Source organism: Stegostoma tigrinum, chromosome X (assembly GCF_030684315.1).
Source record: "Stegostoma tigrinum isolate sSteTig4 chromosome X, sSteTig4.hap1, whole genome shotgun sequence".
Classification (NCBI taxonomy): domain Eukaryota; kingdom Metazoa; phylum Chordata; class Chondrichthyes; order Orectolobiformes; family Stegostomatidae; genus Stegostoma; species Stegostoma tigrinum.
The window spans coordinates 7555439-7579347 of record NC_081404.1 but is presented as its reverse complement, the minus strand read 5'-3'; the positions used below and the strand labels follow the sequence as shown (position 1 = coordinate 7579347).

The window sequence follows — 23909 nt, the reverse complement described above, 5'->3', positions numbered from 1 at the left end:
CATATTAGACTGAGCACATTATCATTTTAATACTGATCTTGTCTCCCTCTCTATTTAATTCATATAACAATCATAAGTCCCTCTTTCAACTCTGCATTCTAGTTCCTCTTTATGTCCAAACAGTGCTTGGCACCCAACTCTTCCCCTATGCAAATCCAAATGATGGGCTCAGAAACCAATCTGAAATCAATGGGATGGACATGGACTGAGAGTTATTAAGATGATACCCCTCTGCTATGTGGGCCAGGAGAGGGGATTATCTCATATGCATGCCATAGCATCCACAATAGGCAGAGGGTACATGGGTTCTGGATGGGATTAGGTCATTAAACAAAGCCAATGATGGGGGAAGAGTGTACACAGGGCTGTGGGAGGGGAATTAAATGGGGGGTAGGGTCAGTGATGGGGGGGGGGGAGTGTACACAGGGCTGTGGGAGGGGAGATTAAATGGGTGGTTAGGGACAGTGATGGGGGGGGAGTGTACACAGGGCTGTGGGAGGGGGATTAAATGGGTGGGTAGGGACAGTGATGGGAGGGGGGTGTACATGGGGCTTTGGGAAGGGGATTAAATGGGGGGTAGGGTCAGTGATGGGGAGAGTACACAGGGCTGTGGGATGGGGATTAAATGGGTGGGTAGGGTCAGTGATGGGGGGGAGCGTACACAGGGCTGTGGGAGGGGGATTAAATGGGGGGTAGGGTCAGTGATGGGGGGGAGTGTACACGGGGCTGTGGGAGGGGGATTAAATGGCTGGGTAGGGCCAGTGATGGGGGGGAGTGTACACAGGGCTGTGGGAGGGGGATTAAATGGGTGGGTAGGGTCAGTGATGGGGAGTGTACACAGGGCTGTGGGAGGGGGATTAAATGGCTGGGTAGGGCCAGTGATGGGAGGGGAGTGTACGTGGGGCTGTGGGAGGGGGATTAAATGGGGGGTAGGGTCAGTGATGGGGAGAGTACACAGGGCTGTGGGATGGGAATTAAATGGGTGGGTAGGGTCAGTGATGTTTGCTGGGAGGGGGAGTGTGCATGGCACTCTCACTGGGAGATGGAAGGCTGGTACAGTCAGTTAGAATATCGACTAAACTACACCTTCTGGGTTATCTGCAGAGCTCAGGACTAATTAACTTGCTGCACAGCAAGTGTTTGCAACACCTGAATACAATGCAAATTTGATTTTCATTAAATCTGTCACCAAATGATATCACAAACAGTTCAAAAATATCTTCTGTTATTTTGAATGACGTGGTGAACTATGTGGCTATCAAAATGATAAGGGCAAAGGTTTCGACTGAATGTGGATGTAGAGGATCCAAATACCATTTCAACATATTTAAGTCATGCAGCTAGACACAGTGCTGCTCTGCTCAATCGGTGAAAACTATTGGACAGCTATGTTTAAAGAGGGCAACACCAATAACTTGCTAAAGGTTTTTATCGATTTACAAGCCAGATGCTTGTTACTGATTCTCAGCTGTTCTCAGTAGCCTCGAACTTGCAACTGGTCCTAGTCCCTCACATTCCAGTAGCTTCTTTGTTCTAAATTCCAAAGTTAGTGCTCAGTTTTCAGGATTTCTAGCTGCTTGTCTCCAGATTTCAGTTGTCAGCTTTTGGCTCCTGGCTTCCAAAAAAAAAATGCCGTACACTAGTGTTTGGCTGATAGCTTTTGGCTTCAAGCTGTTAGACTCCAGATCCCAAACTCTAGATTTTGGGAGTTGAGGAGCATCTACCAAATTATGTTCCCAGCCGTCCCCCTCGATTTCCCATTGCAAGCTTCTAGAATCCAACTGGATTCTGGCACCCAGTGCCAGCTTCCTAACCATCCTGAGCATTCATTTACTAGTTTCTGACTCCAGCTAACTGGATCCCATCTGCAGAATCCAAGTGGGGATGAAGAGATTCCTGTACATAATAAACTCTGAACTAGTGTTTGGATATCAAATAAACGGCACAAATTTTCAGGACAAGACAGTCACTTATAAGATAATGTATGAAAAGCACTTGCAAACAGAGGACTAGAAGTCCTAGTCGTAGCTTAATATGACATTCTTAGAGCATCTTAGCTATCAAGGGTAGTATTTACCAAGTAGCATTTTGTTTAGAAACTTTAAATGAATAAAACCATACTCACAGGGGGACCCTGGGCACCACGAGCGCCTTTCGGCCCAGTAACACCTGTTGGACCCTGAAAAGAGACAGAAAGGGGTTTCCCTTGTGAATTTATGCCAACATAATGTCTCTGCTGGTGAAATGCACTAGTTTTACAGAGATGTTCATAATATATTTGTGTCTTACCTGTGGACCGGGAGCACCTGATGGACCTTGAGGACCAGGAGCACCAGCATCACCTTTTTGTCCAGCCTCGCCAGGTTCACCCTTGGGACCAGCTTGACCATCAGCACCCTGTAGAAAAGGAGGTACAGGAGTGTTATTGTCAGGACACAGTACACTGCAGACCCCTGCCACTAGGAAAATACAACCTTAGCAAACTCGAGAAACAACAAACAGCAGGCTGGGACACGATCTTGCCTTCATCAGCCAAGGCAGTTAACGAAGACAGAAAACTGGTCTCCATCAGCTAGGGCAGGGCTTATATACATACAAACAGATTGGGAGGAATAGGCCATTCGGCTGCTTCAACAAGATCATGGTTGATCGGATTCCTTCACATTCCCTCCTGACCTCAGGTAACTTTTCACTCTCTTGCTTATCAAGAATCTATCTACCTCTGGCTCAAAAATACCCAAGGACTCTGTTTCCACCACCAAAGTTTCCTGATCCTCTGTGAGAGAATTTTAACACTGACCCCCTTGTTTCAGATGGAGTTTTCTCCTGCGTGAGCCAGGAAATTCAACCTTGGAGAAGAGAGAGAGAGAGACCTTGTCTCTGTTAACTGTTGTGGTGGTAGAATACTACCTCTCATTGGCCAGGGAAGGGTTTCTAGAAGGATGATGTTGTCTCCATCAGACCAGGTCAGAATCAAAATTTTTATCAGCCAGGGCATGAAGCCCAGAGGGAGTTGGACTGAGATCTGGAAATCAGGGAGAACATGATCCCCATCAGCCAAGGAACGGGTTTGGGCAATTGGGCCTCCATAATCCTTGGGAACGTAGGAGGTGGATGATCCCAATGAGGTAGAAAATATTGTATCCTTTATCACTCAGAGCAAAGACTCTTGGCAGACCCGCAACCTCCAGCAGCTAGGAACAGAAAAAAGATAAATGCATCATCAAGGATACAGCTTGATGCATTGAGATTCTACTCTTCAGCAGCTAGAGGACCAATCCTGAATGAGGATCCAGATGGGAAGCATCAAAGCTGAAATAGCCAGCAGGAGATCTTATACATATACATTTGCCCTTCAGCTGTTGGGACAGTTGGAATCAGTTGTTCTAATTTCTTCATGAGATGTGGGTGTCATTGGTAGGGTCAGCATTTAAAACATTTGCCCATCCCTAACTGCCCTTGAACTCAATGGCTTGCTGAGCCATTTCAGAGGATAGTTAAGAGTCAACCACACTGCTGTGGGTCTGGGGTCACATGTAAGTAAAGATGGCAGATTTCTTTTTCCCTGAAAGGGCATTAGTGAATCAGATGGGTTTTATGATAATGATTACGTGGTTGCCATTAGATTAGATTTAGTTCCATATTTTTTTTTAAAAAAGTCAAATTCAAACTTCACTATCTCCTGTAGTGGGATTCAAAGCCATGTTCCCAGAACATCAGAGATAACACTGTGTAGAGCTGGATGAACACAGCAGGCAAAGCAGCATCAGAGCAGCAGGAAAGCTGACATTTCGGGCCTAGACCCTTCTTCAGAAAATCCAGAGGGAGGAGGGTAACTTCTTCAGGGAAGGCATCCTTCGAAGAGGCTTCGCAATGGGGTTAAAATTGTTTCAGAGATAGTAGGAACTGCAGGGCTCTGGAATGCTAACCCAGTGACATAACCAATATACCACCACCTCTACCTAATAGCTGGCTATTGATGTAAACTTACATCTCCTAGTGGCAGAATAGCACTGATGTGGCAGGGGGCTTGGTGGTTTCTGAGTGGAGCTTGCTGACCAGATCACTGGCCACTAGTCTGAATGAAACAATACTTGGATTAACTTGTGGAAAGAAAGTTCTATCACGTAGAAACATTGACCTCTGCTTTGTAGAACTTGACCAGCTTGTATGCATCTGACTGTTACCTTATTGTTTCTGAACCAATACTTACGGGAGGACCAGCAAAGCCAGCAGGGCCAGGAGGACCGGTCTCACCACGCTCACCCTGAAACACAAAGATGGCAAGGTCACGCACAGAAACCAGTGGCAGCACTGAATAAACTGGGGTGTCACACTTCAAAACATTATTTCTCATGTTCCACCAAACAGGAAATAATAGAACAATTACAGCACAGAAGGAGGCCAGCTGGCTTGTCATGTGCATGCATCCCCTCTGCAAGAGCTACTCAGCAAACCCCACTTCCCTGCCCTTCTACCACAGACCTGCAAAATTAGTGCACATATACCTCCAGATCCATCTAATCCTGCACCTTCTTCAGAATTATTTCTTTTATTTTGCATTGCCTCTCCTCCTCCTTCACATTAAAACGCATCTCTTTACATCTCTCTGCCATTTGTCCACCCGTTTCACCAATCTATTTGTTTTTGAAGTTTAACACAATCCTCCTCACAATTCACAATGCTTTCCAAGTTTTGTGTCATCTGTCAATTTTGAAATTGTGCCCCTTACAATCCCAGGCTCCATTGCCAGTATAGATCAAGAAAGTCCCTGGGAAGCCTCACTGTATACCTTTTTCCAGGCTGAAAAACAACCAAACACTGGAACTCTCTCTCCGGTCTTTCACACAATGTCATATTCTGGATGCCACTGTTCAATTCTCTGAGCCTCACCTTTGCCAACCCATGTGATACTTTATCAAATAGCTTTGGAAGTCCATATACGCCACATCAACTGCATGACCTCCGCCTACCCTCTGCATTGTCTCATCAACAAATTCAATCCAATTAAACAGATTTGCCTTCAACAAATCCATGCTAGCCTTCTTAATCAATTCATCCTTGTCAAACTGACTGTTAAGTTTGTCCCAGCCTATTGGTTCTTTTCCACCACCCAAGGCAAAACTGCTCTGTCGTAGCTGGCTTCACCGTTACACTCAGGAACATAAGAAATAGGAGCAGGGTAGACCATTGAGCCTACTCTGATGCTCAATATGAACACAGCTGATCTCAGGCCTCAACTCCACTTTTATGAACAAGTGCTTAATATCTGCAATTCCCCTGTCCGCTAACAACACTCGTGGATCGTGGAAGATTATACTTTTGCAATTTCCAATTTTATTTCCCTCAATATCCTCACAAACGTCCCATCTCAATTTTACTTTCTCAAGTAACCTTACTTACTCAACTTTCTTGCTAGCCTATCTAAAACTTCCTTTTTATCCATTTTTAGTCCAGTCAGTCAGTGTTTCAACCACCTCCTCTTTCACAGTGACTTGGGCAGCATCCTCTTCCTAGGTAATGACAGATACAAAGTACTCATTTAGTAACTTAACTATGACCCTGCCTCCACCTATAAATCCCTTTGTTAGTTTTGACCAGCCTCACTTTATCATCTTTACTGTTTTATATCTTCTGCATTTCTTCATATCTCTGGTGCCAGTCTGTTATCACAGTCTTTGCTGATCATTCCTGTCTTCGCTGAACATTTTTCTATGAGGCCTGTTTCTACTTGTCTGAATTGAATTGAGTAACTGACATTTTCACACCTGCAAGAACTGAGGAATCCCAAATAGCATCGCAGGTGAGACAGCAAGGTAAGCCCAGCTTGAAATACTCCATAGTTACTAATGAACTAACTTCATTGTAAACTAGTCAGTCTCCTGTAGCATTGCGCACTGCAGGAGTCTTCATCAGGTGAAGGAGACCAGAGTTAGCCTCAAGGTTAAAGACATTATTGTTGACATAGATTCTTCTGTGCACAATTGCCATGGAAATAGTTTATGCTATTTTGCCATGCTGAGATTAAATATGTCCACCAGGGTTCGTGTCACATTTGAGGGGAGGGAGTAATTACAATTTGACAAGTTTACACAGGCGTTATAATTGTGCAATGATTACAAGTGAGTACATAGCTAAGACTTTTCATCAATTATTGATGTCATCTGAAGCATAATGTATTTCACTTCTAAGAAATTTTGAACAACAATGTTAAAGAATATATGCCACTAGCTATAAAATCATTCACAATGACTAAATCCGAGACATCTCAGATTCTGGCTACACTGTACTGATAGAAACTACTGAAGTCAGTTTCTCCTCAGGGGCTTGTTACCGTATTGAATGGGCAACAATTACACAAGGACATACGTGGACTTTAGAATTGTGCTTTCCAGTTGCCCCAATTCAAGTACATTCCAATCACACTGCAGTCTCGCTCCGGTCAACCCGAGAGTGTGCTGTCAAGTTGCACCACTTTGTTCAATCTCACGGATCAGCTCACCGACAATCAAGGCAACTTGTCCTAATCCAGGTTGACTTCGAACCAGAAGCATCTGGCTCCCTTGTCACTAACTCATGAACAATGAACATTCATGGCTCAACTTGCAGCATGGAATTTTATCAGAACGAGTAGATTCTTAACAAGTTATGTTTGGTCATCTTAACTCCTCAGGTTGAGTTCTGGTAAACCCAAAAATATAGTTGGGTGAGGAGTTGCATTGTCCTCTGGTTTTAACAGAAACCCAGGAATTCAACTGTTTGCACTTACAGGGGCACCACGAGCTCCAGCAGCACCTGTGGGACCACGAGGACCTGCTTCACCCTAAAGGAGACACAAGAGAAAAGGGAACAGCTACAGTGAGGAACTGCTGAGATTTTAAACTGAAACATTTCACCTAATGTATTTTTTTCTGAAAACGAGAAGCAGCAGCATGTGACTACCTCCTGTATCAATCAGGCAAATGCTCTCTTTGTTAATATGCTTTTATTTTCATAAATTATCAAAAATGACTTTAGTACATTTTGCACAAACATAAACCTCATCCTCATCTTTACCTTCTCTCCGTTGGGACCAGCTGGGCCAGGGGGACCAATCGGACCAGTTAAGCCCTAGAATAGAAAGAGAAAAAACTCATGTCAGATCGGGTCTCGCGTCAAGGCTGCAGTGGGCACTGCAGTTGCTGGAGAACCCAGAAATCAAGAAAGATAATCAAATGCAAAGCCAACTTTACAATAATCAGAATCTGATTTCTGAGAAATGTTAAAAAGGCATATTTTACCACCCATTTCAGTGATCTGCATAACAGATGGACAACTGCATTGATATTGCACTGCAACAAACATGGTGGTAAGAAATTCCTTTTGTTCACTATTTGCTTCGTAATGTCAGTTACAATAGCAGAGGCATTCCATACAGGCACACCACGACAGCCATGAATATCCCAAGGCATCATGTCAATTCAACTGTTAGCTTGATCCTCACCCACGAGGAACAGGTTCTATTCCCACTCTTTAGAAAGAAAGGGGCATTACAAGTGGCTTTAGTAACTTTTGGTTTGGCAGGATTATGCAGGGTTTCTGCTCCTGGTCATTACCCAGTGGCTCCCGCTGGGAAATATGCATGTGTAGAGATTGGGGTGAAACACAGCTGTGACTTCCACCTATCACCCCCCAAACTCCAGAACCACCTATAAGACACCGGCTAAAGACAGGCCATTTGGGCAAGGTATTTTAGGGTAACTATAACAAATGAAACCACAGCCAGCATGAGTTCCAATCTTCAGGAATGGAGCGGTCAAGTGTGCTCGAATAAACAATGCTTGTTGGAAGTAAACTCCAATTAAAATGCCAAGTAGGAAGAGGGCAAAGCTCCCTTAACCAGGGCATCTCAGAAACAATGAAATATGTTGGATGACTGAGTGCAATTTAGTTGCACTCATTCTTCAGCTTTCCTGAAAATTATGCGGACATTTCCGTTCAACAGATGTGCAAACCCACTGTAACAGTGGATTCATGAGCTGAACTGCCAGTTTCTGGCTCTACCACTTATTGCTCACAATAGCATGTTAACATAAAAAAATGTAAGAAGAAAGAGCAGGAGAAGGCCATTCAGCCCTTCAACTCCATTCTGCCATTCAAGGTCACGGCAGATCTTCTATCCCAACGCCAATTTCCTGCACTCTTCCCTTGTCCCTGGGTTTCTTTAATATCAAGAAATCTCTCTATCTCAGTTTTGAACATACTCAGTGAATGAGGGTCCACAGCCCTCTGGGGTATGGCATTCCAAAGATTCATCATGCTCTGAGTGAAGAAATTCCTGTTCATCTCCATCCCAAATAGCTGCCCCCTCATTCTGAAACTGTGCCCCTGGTTCTAGATCCTCTCCAGCCCGGGGAAAACATTCACCCTGCATCCACCCTGTCCAGGTGCCTCTCATTCTTCCAAAGCCCACAGAATACAGGCTCAATCTGTTGAATCTTCCCTCAGACGACAATCACTATACCAAGAATCTGTTCAGTGAACCTTCATTGCACTCCCTCTATAGCAAGTATATTTTCCAGTGGGTGTGAAGTTCAGAACTGTACAAAACACTCAAAGTGTGGTCTCACCAAGGCTCTATGTCGTCATGGCAACACAGTTCTGTAATCGAAACATTGTTTTACTAGAAGCAAGGGATTTTAATTGAGCAAATGTGCATGTGCGTGGGTCAGTTATTGGGAATCTATTAGACAGTGATTGTTTCTCTGTAGATTGACAGCTGCAAGATACTGTTTTTTTGTCTGAAACTTTCTGTTCAGCTGCGATGAATTGTCGTGATATAAATTGTCGATGAGAGCTAATTAGATGCAAGTGTAGCACAGACTTTGCATGTATGACACCGGTCAGCGTGATGATGTGCTCGTTTCAAGATGATTATTATATGTAGACAGGGTAGGTAGCTACGACTTGTGGGCTACATTTTGCAGAGTCCTTGCATAATTTTGGGCATCAGCCCAATCAGATACAGGTTGTAGACACGGGTCAAATTCTCCTGAACTTTACAATGTCTGGAGCATGTTGCAGGCTAGCCAACCCCTATTAGCAGCTCATAGACCCCTATTAGCAGCTCGTGTGTAAACACATCCAAATCGGAAACGTGACTGCGGAAAAGCCAAGCAGGCAGCATTTCACTTACTCGTCCGCCATCTTTGCCAGGTGCGCCCTCAGGTCCTTTCTCACCATTATCACCCTAAGAGATAAATGAGAGGGGGAGAGGAATTAGTTCTGTATCTTTCAGAGAATGATAAGACATGTCAGTTACTTTATTATGAAACTCTCCTCAAAACCTGGCACAAATGATAAAATGTGACTACGACTGATTCATTCTCTTACTCAATTTTTCTGCAAATTAGAGACGAATTTTGATCTATCCTCTTTCATATATGAACATGTGTTCTAAGAGAAGTTTTAAAAAAGGAAGAAACCTTAGAGGAAAATGCAATTAGGTCCATAAAAGGCTGGGCTTAATGGCTCATCAACCTTATCTGCTTGCTCCCTTCTTAATTCACCAAGACTTCATAGGCAGCACTTTTTAAATGCAGTGCTACTCCCATCTTGAAGGACTAAGGCAGAAAGTTCCCCTCCAAGCCACTCCCCATCCTGACTTGGAAATGTATCGCCTTTTCTTCGCTGTCGCTGGGTCAAAATCCTGGAATTCCCTCCCTAACGACATGTGGGTCGATGAATGTGGTACTGCAGTACATCAAGAAGACCGCTCATCTTCTTCTCAAGAGGCAACTAGGGATGGGAAATGAATGCTGATGCAGCCAGCGATATCCACGAAACAAACCTTCTTTCGCATGACACATCCAGTTGTCTACCATCTCTGACAACAGTACCCTTTGAGAGAAAGCGTTCTGCTGAACTTTCCTGCTTACGCTTAACTACCCAATTTTCAATTTGTGTCCCATACTGAGCAATTTGCTGAAATCAGTTTAGTTGGAGCCTTCCTTAATCTTAAAAACCTTAGCTGGATTACCCTGGAATTTTATCTTTCCTGAAGAAAATACACGGGCGCTCAAGCTTAAAATAATAAGAACTGGGCTACCAGCAGCAACTACAGATAGTGCTGCATCTGAGGAGCTTGCTCACAGTAAATGATGACTGTTGTGTATGTGGTTACCCCTCAGAGCAAGGACAATGCTTCCCATGGCAGGAACCTGTGTGGGAAGTGCTATAGCATGGGGAGGTTGTTACCTGCAGCTCCCATATGGTTCTGGTTGACCGGGAAACTTTCTTACTCTTACTGCCTGCTATAGGTTTATCAGCAGGATTTACAGGTTGATAATAAATCTGTTTGGCTTGCGTTACAATACAACTTTAATGGCCCTCAAGTCCAAAGATGGGATTTGATCCCAGATGCTGCCACTGTGTGGATTACTAATCTGCTACAAATTGGCGAGAATGTTTGATTAGGAAGGGACAAAAGAGAAAGCTTACTCTGTCGCCTTTTGGACCGGGAATTCCAGCGGCACCCCTCTCGCCTGGCATACCCTGGAGACCGGGTGGACCTTGAGCACCATTAGGACCAGGAGCGCCAGCTGCACCCTGCAAAATGAAGCAAAGGCCCATGTCAGAGAAAAATGCTTGACAACGCTTATCCCAAAATCAAGGCTGTATGAGTAAAGGGAGAATCCTACCTTAGGACCATCAGCACCAGGAGTGCCTGGGAGACCACGTGGACCCTGCAGTCCCTGAGAACCTGGAGATCCGCGTTCACCTGGGAAACCTCGTTCACCCTGAGAATAATGACAGCCATGTCACTTGTGGGATCAAAACCCCTGTCATTGCAGTATCACTGGGATATTTATAAAGGGAGCAGCATCAGTGTGACACATCAGCAGATGTAAAATGTATATTAATAACAGGTTACATTACATTACATCACTTTGTCTTTGCAAAATAAATGGAAATGTAATAAGGTAGAGTGTACAACAGAATAGCGGCAATGTCTATATTAGCATATATATGGAGGGGGCTTTGTGAGAGCATGTCATGCAGTTTTGGTCTCCTACCTAAGACAGGATATACTTGGCAGAGAGGGGTTCACTGGGCTGGTTCACCAGGGATGACACAACTGTCCGAAGAGGATAGATTGGTTTGACTGGGCCTGTATTCACTAGATCACAGAGGCCCGTATTCACTAGAGTTTAAAAGGATGAGAAGGGACCTGATTGAAATGTGTAACCTTCAAATGGGGCTGGACAGACTAGATGCAGGGAGGATGTTTCCCCTAGTTAGGGGCAGTCTAGAACCAGGGGGCACAGTCTCAGGATACAAGGGTAGGCCATTTAACACTGAGATGAGAAACATTTCTTCACTCAGAGGGAAGTGAACCTGTGGAATTCTCTACCACAGAAGGCTGTGGAGGCCAATAACTGAATATATTTGGGAAAGGGATTGATAAATATTTAGACATTAAAGGCTTCACAGAGTATGGGGAGAAAGCAGAGATATGGCATTGAGATAGACGATCAGCCATGATCATATTGAACGGTGGAGCAGGCTCAAAGGGCCGAATGGCCTACTGCTGCTCCTATATTTCTATGTTTTTATAACTTATCTGCTTGGAGCTTCGGGTTCTGATGAAAGGTCATCAACATGAAATTTGGACTCTGCTCCTTTCATAGCTGCTGCCAGACCTGCTGAGTTTCTCTCGCAATTTCTGTTTTTTTTCATTTTAGAGGTCTACTATTGGCAATGTTTTACTTTTGTGGAAAATATTACGAGCTTTATAACATTATGGCTGTGTGTGACTGGACTGAGCTTGTGCTCAGTGGAATTTAGAAGAATGAGGGGTTGGTTCTCTTAGAAACCTATACAATTCTGATGGGACTGGACAGGCTGGATATGGGAAGAATGTTCCTGATGTTGGGAAGGTCTAGAACTGGGAGTCACAGTCTACGAATATGGGATAAGCCATTCAGGACTGAGATAAGGAAGAATTTCTTTGCTTCAGTGAACCTGTGGAATTCTCTCCCACAGAAAGCTGTTGGGGCCAGTTTATTAGATACATTCAAGAGGGAGCTGGATGTGGCCCATGTGGCTAAAGGGATCAAGGGGCTATAGGGAGAGGGCAGGAATGGGATACTGGGAGTGTATGATCAGCCCATGATCATATTGAATGGCCTACTCCTGCACCTATTTTCTATTTTTCTATGCAAGAGTATAAGCATGACAGTTTTGGATTTGTTACAGTATACTGTATGGAATAGAGTGGTGTGTGATACAACAGGGATCTGAAATGGTGTAGGGAACTGCAACTTAGGAAGAGAATACCATGAGAACAGGTTGCTGATAAGTTGGATCATGCTCAGCACGGAAATACAGCAAAACATGTTAACTGTCAATCAAAGTTCACTGATTCGACTACAGACCAGGCAGGTCGATCTGATTGGTCAGGGCATTGCCATGGCAAATGCAGCAGGAATGTGCAGGCTCTGCAGCTCTTTCCTCGTTGAAAAAGCTGCAATGCATTAACAAGTTCCTTTTACCACCAAAGTGTGTGAATGTATGGAGCTTTCAGCACACACGAATGAATTACACTTTGTACAAAAGTAGTCATGTGTGACAGGATAGAGGGGTTGGTGGGGTGGGGAAGGTCCCTGATCGTGTAAGGATTTGGAAGTGTATAGAGGTCTGTAACATAGGGATGTGCAACTGTACAAAAGTATTATAAATATCAAATTATAAGGGTCTCTAACAGCAAAGGGATATGGAACAGTATAGGGGCGTGGAAGAGCAGAGGGATATGGAAATTCTGAGGGTTATATAACGGGAGAGGGATTTGGACATTCTGAGGGTTATTCAACAAGACGGGGACATGGAACAGCAGGGAGGCTATGATAATTCTGAGGGTTATCTATTAGCAGAGATATGGAACAGCAGGGGGGCATAGAACAGCAGAGGGATATAGAAATTCCAAAAGTTAAAAGACAAGGGAGTTATGGAACAGCAAGGGTATAGATGCAGTGTGTATGATAATGATGTGTCATACAATAGGGATGTGAATCACTACAAAGTTTGTAAAATGGCAAGGTTCTGTAACTGTATAGGGCTACATAACAGGATATTAGTCTGTAATAGTTTAGAATCTGTTCTACTATTAGTGTCCATTACACTTCTGGGGCACCTAACAGGATAGTTTTCTGTTATACTATAGGCATACGTAACAGTATTGGTGTCTGTATCATTTAAGGTTCGTTACTGTATAGTGTTCAAAGTAAATACTGGCACTACAAAAGATGGTTCAAATATCAATGGAAAACTTTTGTTATTCATGAATAAGTTCAGATTTATACTCAGTGTTTCTCAGAAAGAATACGGTTACTTACTCGTGGACCTGTCGGGCCTGCGGCACCAGCCTCACCTGGAACACCCTGTCAGAGAAGAAAGCACTAGTGAGTGGTGGCAGACAGTAAAAGATTGCATAAACATGATATTGCATGGAGATGTGGAGAAATCCAGCCATTTCCACACTACAACAGCCTGTGTAAGTCCATCCAACACTATTTCCACTGTGTTCCTTTTGCAGCTCTTTGTTCATGTACATAAAGTATGGACATACATGGAATAGTGTAGGTTAGATGGGCTTCAGATCGGTATGACAGGTCGGCACAACATCGAGGGCCGAAGGGCCTGTACTGTGCTGTAATGTTCTATGTTCTATAATTGAGACATATAAAATAATCAGAGGGTTAGATAGGGTGGATAGGGAGAGCCTTTTTCCTAGGATGGTGATGGCTAGCACGAGGGGGCATAGCTTTAAATTGATGGGTGAAAGATATAGGACAGATGTCAGAGATAATTTCTTTACTCAGAGAGTAGTAAGGGAATGGAACACTTTGCCTGCAACGGTAGTAGATTCACCAACTTTAAGTACATTTAAGTCATCACTGGACAAGCAAATGGACGTACATGGAATAGTGTAGGTTAGATGGGCTTGAGATTGGTATGACAGGTCGGCACAACATCGAGGGCCGAAGGGCCTGTACTGTGCTGTAATGTTCTATGTTCACCACCGGTATGGTTCCCCTAAGATGAGGCCCAAAGCAATTGGCTCACAGCGAGTTAAATTACCCTCTCGCTACAGACGCTACATGTGGAGGCTCTTCTAAATAGTTCTCAGACTCAAGAACAGGATACAAGAAGTAGCTTGCCTGTTTTTCCGCTGGTCTCTAATGCTCATGCACTATTCAAACATTTATTACCTCTATTTTATTGAGACCGGGAATTGTCCCTCTCAATACTCTTTTGCTGTTCCTTCTCATCTCCAAATAGGTCATTCCTGACTCTCCTCTTCCTCCCTGTATTGTAATTTTATTCAGTCTCTTATTTTAATTAATTCTGGATCCTTTAAGCTTTTACAGTGGATTGAAAAACAAATGATTAGAATTTGACAGCCCACTTTATTGTTTGGCTGATTTTCTTTTCCCTTGAAATGGAAAGAAAGGTGTCAAACTGACTATCAATTTGTCAGTGTAAAACGTCAAACATACATCTGTTTGAGACCCCAAACTGTGGAACTCCTCACCTCACTCTAGACTTCCTTTCTTTCTGAGATCTATCAACTTTTATTAAGCCAAATTTGGTGCCCCCAATCATAACCTACATGACAGGCCCTGCTTTCAAAAATATTTCTCTGTATAAATCATACACCTATTTTGACATGTCATAATATAAGAGGTTATTTTACTTTACCTGATTTTTAATATCATAGTGGTGTCCTATCCTGAAGGTCTTGCCCCTTCACATTGCTTTAGATTAATGTGACTTTAATTTAATATGAAGTGTTGAAAACTGAACAGTTTTAGCAGAAAAGGATATGGTGCCCGTGATTAATGAATTACTTACCTGGTCACCTGGCTTGCCACCTTCACCAGGAGGACCTGGAGGACCTGGCAGACCCTGTAATAACAGCAAAACAATGCGATTAACACAAAATAAAACATGGAACTTGAGAACAAGGAGGAACAGGATCTGTATGGTGTAGATTTATGTTAAATTCAACAGATGTATAGTAAGGTAACAATTCCACTAAATTAATACAATGCTTTAGGTGTGTAACCGAAGTGAGCTGCTTTAATGTGCAAAGATTTAGAATTTAAAAATAACAGGAATGATCCCTGTCATCTTAATGATGGTGATCTATTAGTCAAATGCTCATCAGGGATTGGTTAACTCTGCAGGTTAGTTTATTTAAAGCAGTAAAATACATTCTAAGTTATGAAACAGTCATTATAACAAACCAAATAAATGTTGCAGACCCACAACATATCTGACAGGCAGAGTGGTAACATTGTGTACACACAGCACATGGAGTCCTTAAAGATTAAAGACAAGGCAAATGCAAAATAACTAGAGGGATACTGACCATGTGCACGCAGATTGGCTTAGTTTAGAATGGCATCATGGTTGGCACAGCCTGTTACTGTGTTTTATTGTTTTATGTTAACCCCTAGCTAAATGAGCCTGTTTGCTAATTATGCACCAAAAATTGAAACAAAATCAGTCTGCATTACAGAAGATTGTTTTAGTAAGGGTGTAAAGATGTGATCTTACAGACCTGGAAGCCAGGAGGACCGGGAGGACCTTGTTCACCTCTCTCACCAGCAAGACCCTGTTAAACAGTAACAGTGTCAAAGGTTGTTCAACATCACAACTATTAATACACCATGTTTTTTTTCAGGTCAGTATCTAAGGTCATTTTGAAGGCTGCTGATGAAAACAGCACAATGTGAGAGATCCCACTAAGTTCTTGCAATAATTCACAATGCCTTTGAGTCATCCATCATGTTATTTGAATAGAACTTAGTGAAGTTTGATACTATTACAACAGAAATTTTACAAATTAGATTAAAATCTGACATTAATTGGAGCAATATGGAGGGACATGGAAATGACAATAAGGACAATATACATTTTTAAACTGTATTAAAAAGTTCAAACTTAACATTCTGCTCTGATAAAGTAAAATTTAAATGCTAAGTCATCCAAGATATTCAAACTCACTGATGGACCAGATGGACCCTGAGGACCTGTTTCACCGTCTTTGCCAGGCAGACCCTATGGAGGGGTAAAGAGAGTTGGTGTTCAGTATAGAATAATGGAATCAAAGTTGTAATATCTTAACAAACAAATAGATTTTACTGTTCTTTGTTAATCCTGTGGTGGTTGCTTTAAAACATTCAACTGCACAATAGCCATTCCAACTCAGTCTACTGGTCGTACAGTATACTGTGACTAACCATATTAAACTATCTTGTCACTACATTATTCTATTACTATATCATTACTAAGGAATAATAGTGTGGCATTACAGTGTACCATACATATTGTACATCACTTTATACTATATCATACCATCCATATATTGTATGCTGTGCCATCACATACTGTGTGTATAGTGCCATGCATATTTTATATAATACCATGCTGGACATATCTCTACATTGCTATATTGTACTTTACCATATACTGCACATCCTTTGGTATTCTGTAATGTTCTATCTTGTGTATGCAATGCATGTCACATATTTCACATTTAGGATGTATTGCTCCATGCCATATCAAATCATGTTGCGATACTAAGTACTATACCACAATCCTCTGCGTTATTAGATTCGAGATTACATCCTGGATGTTCTTGCTGTAAATAATGGGCAGTATTTGTCATGTATATGCATATTGTGTTGTATATAATGTGGTGGATTTGAAATGTATTGATGAAAAGACCAACGTGTCGCTGAAGCTTGTCGTCTTGCACTCATCAGGACAGACACAAGAATGCCAAATTTCAAACAACCACAAGAATTTATAATGTGTAGAATGTGATGTACACAATTTACGTCTCTTGTACTGTACCTATTATGAACTATAATGTGGAATGTTAACAATGTACTTGAACAGTACTTTATCTAATGTGGAATACTTGCAACATGTATACTATGCTACATTAAATGTGGAGCACTTAAAATTGTCATATACTGCACTGTATGTGGAGTAATATAAATAGGCAGCAACACAAAGCATTTTGCTTCATTAGGTTATTTGCTATTGTTCATACACACTTTATAATGTATGTGAACTATTTATAACATACTGCGCTGTCAGTAAGGTTTTTGTGCTTGCACACTTATTGGGACCAATGAAACCGTCACTTTTGGGTTTGTCTCTAACGCTACAGGAAATTGAACCAAAACCAGAGGGCAGTTTTATAATGAGGTTATGTTATATGATGGGGGGCACATTTACTGATCCTGCATTCTCAGCAGGGAGATGCTCTGAAAGACAGAGTAGAGTGGGGATAATTGCTTTGGCAGTCTTGTGCCAATGTTGCAGCCCATCCTTCCCAGGCTGAATCCAGGCCCATCTAGGCAGGTCCAATCATTCATTTTGAATTTGAGGTTAATTTACATAATACTCTACCGTGTAAGAACTGTACTAAATGATAGCATTTTATTATCCAACTTTATTTATTTAACCTGCACCAAGCTGTATTATAATTTTGTTTGCTGTGGCCTATTTAACATTTTCATGTTCCACTGCCACTCAGTCTTATTTTCCCTTTGGAATTCTCTAAAGGGAGGCAGTGGGGGTCTCAGTCATGGATCTAGTTGAATGGCAGAGAAGGTTTGAAGGGCTGAATGGCCTTTTCCTACTCCCAATGTTTCCTTGTGACAATGGAGTGGCACTTAATTGCTTTTAATGGACTTCCACGTAGCCTTGTTCTTTTTAACTATCCACTAAAAGCAGATTGCATAATAAGGAGTTTAGGTTAACTCTATCTATTAATCAACAAGTCCCTGAGAACCCACCATGGGTCAGGTGGTCCTTTGCAATGAATAATGTGTCTTGCCATTCCCAGTTGTGTCCAATATCTTGTATCAGATGCAACAAAACATTATATGATGAACATCATATCGTATTGAGCTGCCCTAGGCCAGTCAAAGTGTACATCAATGCTGACTGTGGTATAACACAGGGCTTTTAAACAGTAGCTACCGATTATTGAATTACAGTTATTCAGCAAAAGATCAGGTGACTTACCCTCAACCCAGGAGCACCAATGAGACCCTTCTCACCAGCCTTGCCAGCCTCACCCTAGTCAAAAGAAAGAAAATAATTCAATGTTGTGTCAAATAGCTTTGCCTTAGTGTTATAAGAAAAATCCATTAAAGCTACCAGTGAGTGTAGTGAAGCGATGCTGAGACCAAAGCATGGTCCAACACATGCAGGAAGCAGCACATTATGGTATCACCAGCACTGCAGAAGAGCACAAGAGGAAATCAGATGAAAGTACAAGCTTTACTTACAGTCGCACCCTTTGGTCCTGGGAAACCCATCACGCCAGGCTGGCCCCTAGCACCCTGTGGACCGGGTGGGCCAGGGCGGCCATCTTCACCAGGGGCACCCTGCTCACAAAACAGATAACCATGAACTTTCCTCAGCATCTCCGAAGAGCAGCTCATATTTATTACTTACAGTTTACTGCAAAATATCTATCAGATCATAAAAATAAAAGGGTTCCTGAGAGAAAGAGAGAAATCATTCTTAACGTTTGGTTTCATCTGAGAAAATTTTCTCAGTGCTGCACGTGACTTGTATCCTCCTCTACCGTGGAGTGTGAACTGGTCGGACTCCTCTACCTGAGGTAAACGGTCTCAATCTTTTGGCGGTTATACTCCTGTATCAAGATGAAGGGACTCGGCTGAATGCCTTCACACCCAAACTTGCCACTGCCTAGGAGAATGAAATGGTTTGAATGTCTTGGCATTTGTGCCACCCTGTGCCTAGATGCATGAGATGGATCGAATGCTTTGGCACTCATATCCACCACCCAGTGGGATGATCTAAATCCTTTCCCAGCCCATGCCCCCTGTCTCTGAGGGCAGCATAATCTTAGTTGTCAGATCTCTTCCCTGACTTGAGGGAGCACAGTCAGTACCTTGATTGTGCACAGAAGAGACTATGATTTAATGAGGGTTACTTGCCCAATCATTTTCTTATCCCTACAGTTTTTTGGTTATAGCCTGGTCTGACTTGTCCCTGTGGCCCGGCGCTACAGACAGATTGAAGCAAAGGACAGTAAAAGGGGGAAACCCTTGGCTCCACTTACAGTAGCTCCAACTTTGCCTTGGGGACCAGCATCTCCAGGACGGCCTGTAAGACCCTGAACAGGAAACAAAAGTGAAATGAGTCAAAAGTCTGAACATCCACATTCTTCATTCACTGTGAAGACACTTTTGTCTTTACTATCATCATTAACCATTGATCACATCGATTCTTGCCTAGAACGCTTTTTCCAAAGTTGCCTTTGGGTTAAATGATAGAGGTGAGGTTCTGGTTTAATGTTTTACAGATGTATTTGTTTTAAAGGGAGTACACTCAGCACCAGTAAAAACTATGGGCTACTAAACGCGTTTTAACAGTTTTTAGAGCTCTCAATAAAATTACACTCATCCAGTTGAAAGGGAATTTTGATTTGCATAGTTCATCAAATAGAAAGAATTAGAGATTGTTATTTAATTTGGTACATACTGTCTAAAGGGAAGGTGATGGCATCATGGTGATGATCACTAGACTCATGATCCATAGCTTCAGGCTAATACTCTGTGAATATGGGGAGACAATGACCTAGTGGTATTATTGCTGGATTGTTGATCCAGAGGCCTAGGTAATGTTCTGTCTCTGGTTTGAATCCTGCCACAGCAGATGGTGGAATTTGAATTCAATCAAAATCTGGAATTAAAAATCTAATGATGACTGTGAGCCCATTGTCATAAAAACCCATCTGGTTCACTGATGCCCTTTAGGGAAGGAAACTACCATCCTCACCTGGTCTGGCCTACATGTGACTCCAGACCCACAGCAATGTGGTTGACTCTGAACTGCCCTCTAGGCAATTAGGGATGGGAAATAAATGCTGCCTGGTCAGCAACGCCCTCATCCTGTTGATGAATAATTTTGAAAAATGCAACATAGCAGATGGAGGAATTTGGTTTAATGATTTTTTTCTCTAATGGTGACAATGTAACCATTGCCTATTGTTGCAAAAGCTCATTTGGTTCATCAATATCCTTTAGGGAAGGAAATCTGCCAACCTTACTTGGTCTGGCCTACATGTGACTTCCAGACCTACAAAAATGTGACTAATTCTTTGTTGCCCTGTGCGCAATGATGGATGGGCAAAAGATGCTGAACCTAGCCAGCAACACCTATGTCCTGTGAATAAACAGGGGTCTTCAGCTGCAGTTGCTGAGTTTTGTCCTGCAATATTTGGTTTAATTTTTGACTCGAACAGAACCTTTCTTGACAGTCTGGGATACAAAAGAATATTTAATGCATATTTACAAGACTTCCACATTTTGAATGGTGCAGCGTTCCCCTTTTATTGCAAACGTCCACAGTGTTTGGTAACACCAAAAGGTTTCAATATTCGGTAAGAATGGTGAGTACCCAATAAAAAGTTGAATGAACTGAACCAAATTTAACCAAATCAATCTGAAAAAGAGTCACTGGATTCGAACACTGACTCTGTTTTATCTCCACAGAAACTGCCTGATCTGCTGAGTTTCTCCAGCACTTTCTTTGTTTGTTTCAGATTTTCAGCATCTGCAGTTCTTTGTTTTTTTGTTTGAACCAAATCAGTCCTTGTGCAATGCCTCGAGCTACATGTTTCCTATCTAATGCTGCAAAATGTCTTCTACTGTAGAACATAAGGATTCTGCAAATTCTTTATATCAATGAAGCAAACACGGTGGTCCTGCACATACTGGCTACAATTACGATGTACAAATGTTTGTCTTTAGTGAAAGCCATGAGTTGAATCTTGTGGAGGAGATTGGGAACTTGGCCACTGGCAGAGAAATTCTATGATTCCTTGCCCCCAATTATCTCTTTTCAGGCAGTCCCACTATGCTGTGATATGTGTCACTTGACAAGCCAGACTTCCTCTGGGTTCAACAGCCCAAACCAGAGGCCAGCAACTCCTCCGTACTTAGCAGCACCTCTGGAGAGATGATGGATATCCCCAGGGCTACACCTGGGTTTTCCTTGCCCGATGTTGGGTACCTCAAGTGTCTTCACTAGAGCTGAAATGAAGAATCCTGCTTCTCTTGCTATTCAGTAACAACATGAGGTGAAAGCATTCTACCATCAGCTAATTTCTGTGATCTGGCATTGCTCGAATGCTTTAGAATAATCTGAGTGCAGGATAGGTACCATATCAACAGTAGCTCTTTACACAGAACACTGTTGTGGCTTTAGACCTGGCATGTGGGCAGGTAACATTAGGGGGTATCATTACGGTTCAATAGAGATTGCTTTGCTGAAGTCAAACAACGAGATGGAAGAGACTTTTCATGTGCAATCTGTAAGGGTGTGAGAGGCACAGCAGATGGGGCAGTTGTCTTCCAGAACACTTATTTGTTTTTACATTCGCTCATGGGATGTGAGCATCACTGACTAGGCCAGAATTTGTGGTGCAGAGGGCAATTAAAAGCCAACCACATTTCTGTAGTCATAGATTCATACAGCATGAAAACAGACCCTTCAGGACCAACCCCGTCCGTGCCAACCAGACATCCCAATCTGACTGCGTCCCATTTGCCAGTATTTGGCCCATATCCCTCTAAATCATTCTTATTCATATACCCATCCAGATGCCTTTTAATCTCTAGAATCACACTTAGGCCTGGTTAGGCAAGGATGGCAGATTTCCACTGCTATAGCTCCACAGATTTAGCATGAATATCTCATCATATAATTACTAAGTTGAGGAATGTGAAACATTGTAGAACTAGTTCAGGGACCTGATTCGAACACGAAGCTCCATTCCTATAATACACCTTGGCCCCTGAGGTGAAAGGCTCGACTCTGTTTACAAAATAGTTATTTGATGGTTATGTGATTCACTCTTTACTGTATATTTGAAGAAGAGGCTTTCGACAAATAAGCAAATGTTATGTCTAGAATGTGGCAACTGCTTCCTCAGAACATATTGATTAACAGAATGGAGCAGAATGTGTGCTTTGAAGAAACAGAGGTTGTTTTTGTTAAAAAAAATCTTGCTTACTCTTGCGCCTGGCAGACCAGGTTCACCAGGGCGACCAGGATCCCCATTAGCACCTTTAGGACCATGAACACCAGGAGCACCACGTTCACCAGGAGCACCCTGCGATGAAAACCAAAATGAAATGATTAGTTTGTTGTTAGAATTTGGGATGATCAATTTTTTTTTGCATGCTTAGACAAGACAAAGGGAAGTTTGTCTTCTAATAAACAATCCTCCTATTCCTCTGGCCTCCAAGCTCTCCCGCTCCACATTGCAGCTTTTCTTGTCTTGGTCTGTATTATCATCATTCTTCAGAACAAAGGCCACTGCTTTCCCCCTCTGATCCGAATCAGCTCCAAGTGCACAATCATATAAATTACTGCTCATTCCCACTGCTTCCCCCTCTGATCCGAATCAGCTCCAAGTGCACAATCATATAAATTACTGCTCATTCCCACTGCTTTCCCCCTCTGATCTGAATCAGCTCCAAGTGTACAGTCATATAAATTACTGCTCATTCCCACTGCCTCCCCCTCTGATCTGAATCAGCTCCAAGTGCACAATCATATAAATTACTGCTCATTCCCACTGCTTCCCCCTCTGATCCGAATCAGCTCCAAGTGTACAATCATATAAATTACTGCTCATTCCCACTGTGCTGAAATCAATTTCAAGTTCAGCGTCTTCCATTCTAACTCATTTGCTCCCACAGAGTCAAACTGCTTTTTCCTTTTAAAATCTCCCCTCCTTCAACAATCCTTTGGGTTTTAAAACTCCTGATTTGGTGTCATTCAACTAGAACTTCTTTCTTGACCTTGCTGCCTCTCCAAACTCTTTCAGCTCTGTACTTTGGCAATCATCTTCTATCCAGTTTGGCCTTTTGACATAAACTCTCAATCAGAGAAATATTTAAAGCCAATTAGTAATTGTCACTTGAAGCTTTTTCTTGTCTGTCCTTGGAATGCAGGGTCACTGGTCATTTCTTGCCCACCTCTAGGTACCTCTTGAGAAGGTGGGGGTGGGCTGCTTTCTTGAACTGCTGCAGTCCATGTGCTGTAGGTTGACCCACAGTGCCTTTAGGGAGGGTATTTCAGGATTTTGACCCAGCAAAGGGAATGAAGGAATGGCAATATATTTTCAAGTCAAGATGGTGAATGGGTTGGAGAGGAGACTGTACCCATGCATTTGCTGCCCTTGTCCTTCTAAATTGTACTGGTCATGGGTTTGGAAGGTGCTATGCCGAATCCCACTTGGTGAATTTCTGCAGTGCATCTTGTAAATTGCACACACAACTGCTGCTACTGAGCGTCATGGAGGAAATGGATGTTGGAGGTGGTTCAAGGAGTGTTATTCAAGTGAGCTCAACCAGGGAGTTCTCTACCAGGGGACAGCCATTCCTTTGACAACTCTGTTCATTTCCTGTTGAAGTTACAGCAGAGTAATGGTAGAACACCACAAAAACATGGGGCTAAGTATTCCATTTCCTGAAAGTTTAAATGGAATGCTTTGTGTCTTTTTAAAATTTGCACGATTGATATTCTCTTACACTTTAACTCCTCTTTTGGATAAGATTCATTTACCCTATTTGAAGTAATTTTTATTATCTTTAATAATGGGGCATCATACATACTATAAATCAGGACTGATTGAGGTCCAGCAGAAAAATGGCATTTAGAACATAGAACATAGAACATTACAGCACAGTACAGGCCCTTCGGCCCTCGATGTTGTGCCGACCTGTCATACCGATCTCAAGCCCATCTAACCTACGCTATTCTATGTACATCCATATGCTTATCCAATGACGACTTAAATG

General features: G+C 42.5%; 1 protein-coding gene across 2 annotated transcripts in view; it reads right to left on the bottom strand.

Moving 5' to 3' along the window:
* The window catches only part of LOC125448191 (collagen alpha-1(II) chain), an 83862-nt gene that overhangs the window by 21372 nt on the left and 38581 nt on the right, over positions 1–23909 (bottom strand). For both annotated transcript variants that reach the window (XM_048523297.2, XM_048523298.2), the window contains 16 exons: positions 22115–22213; positions 19157–19210; positions 18354–18452; positions 18088–18141; positions 16051–16104; positions 15605–15658; positions 14893–14946; positions 13374–13418; positions 10680–10778; positions 10480–10587; positions 9176–9229; positions 7057–7110; positions 6770–6823; positions 4214–4267; positions 2290–2397; positions 2126–2179 (listed from right to left, as the gene is read on the bottom strand). In XM_048523297.2, the coding sequence (XP_048379254.1) occupies positions 2126–2179; positions 2290–2397; positions 4214–4267; positions 6770–6823; positions 7057–7110; positions 9176–9229; positions 10480–10587; positions 10680–10778; positions 13374–13418; positions 14893–14946; positions 15605–15658; positions 16051–16104; positions 18088–18141; positions 18354–18452; positions 19157–19210; positions 22115–22213 (1098 nt within the window). The remainder of the gene's footprint in view (positions 1–2125; positions 2180–2289; positions 2398–4213; positions 4268–6769; positions 6824–7056; positions 7111–9175; positions 9230–10479; positions 10588–10679; positions 10779–13373; positions 13419–14892; positions 14947–15604; positions 15659–16050; positions 16105–18087; positions 18142–18353; positions 18453–19156; positions 19211–22114; positions 22214–23909) is intronic.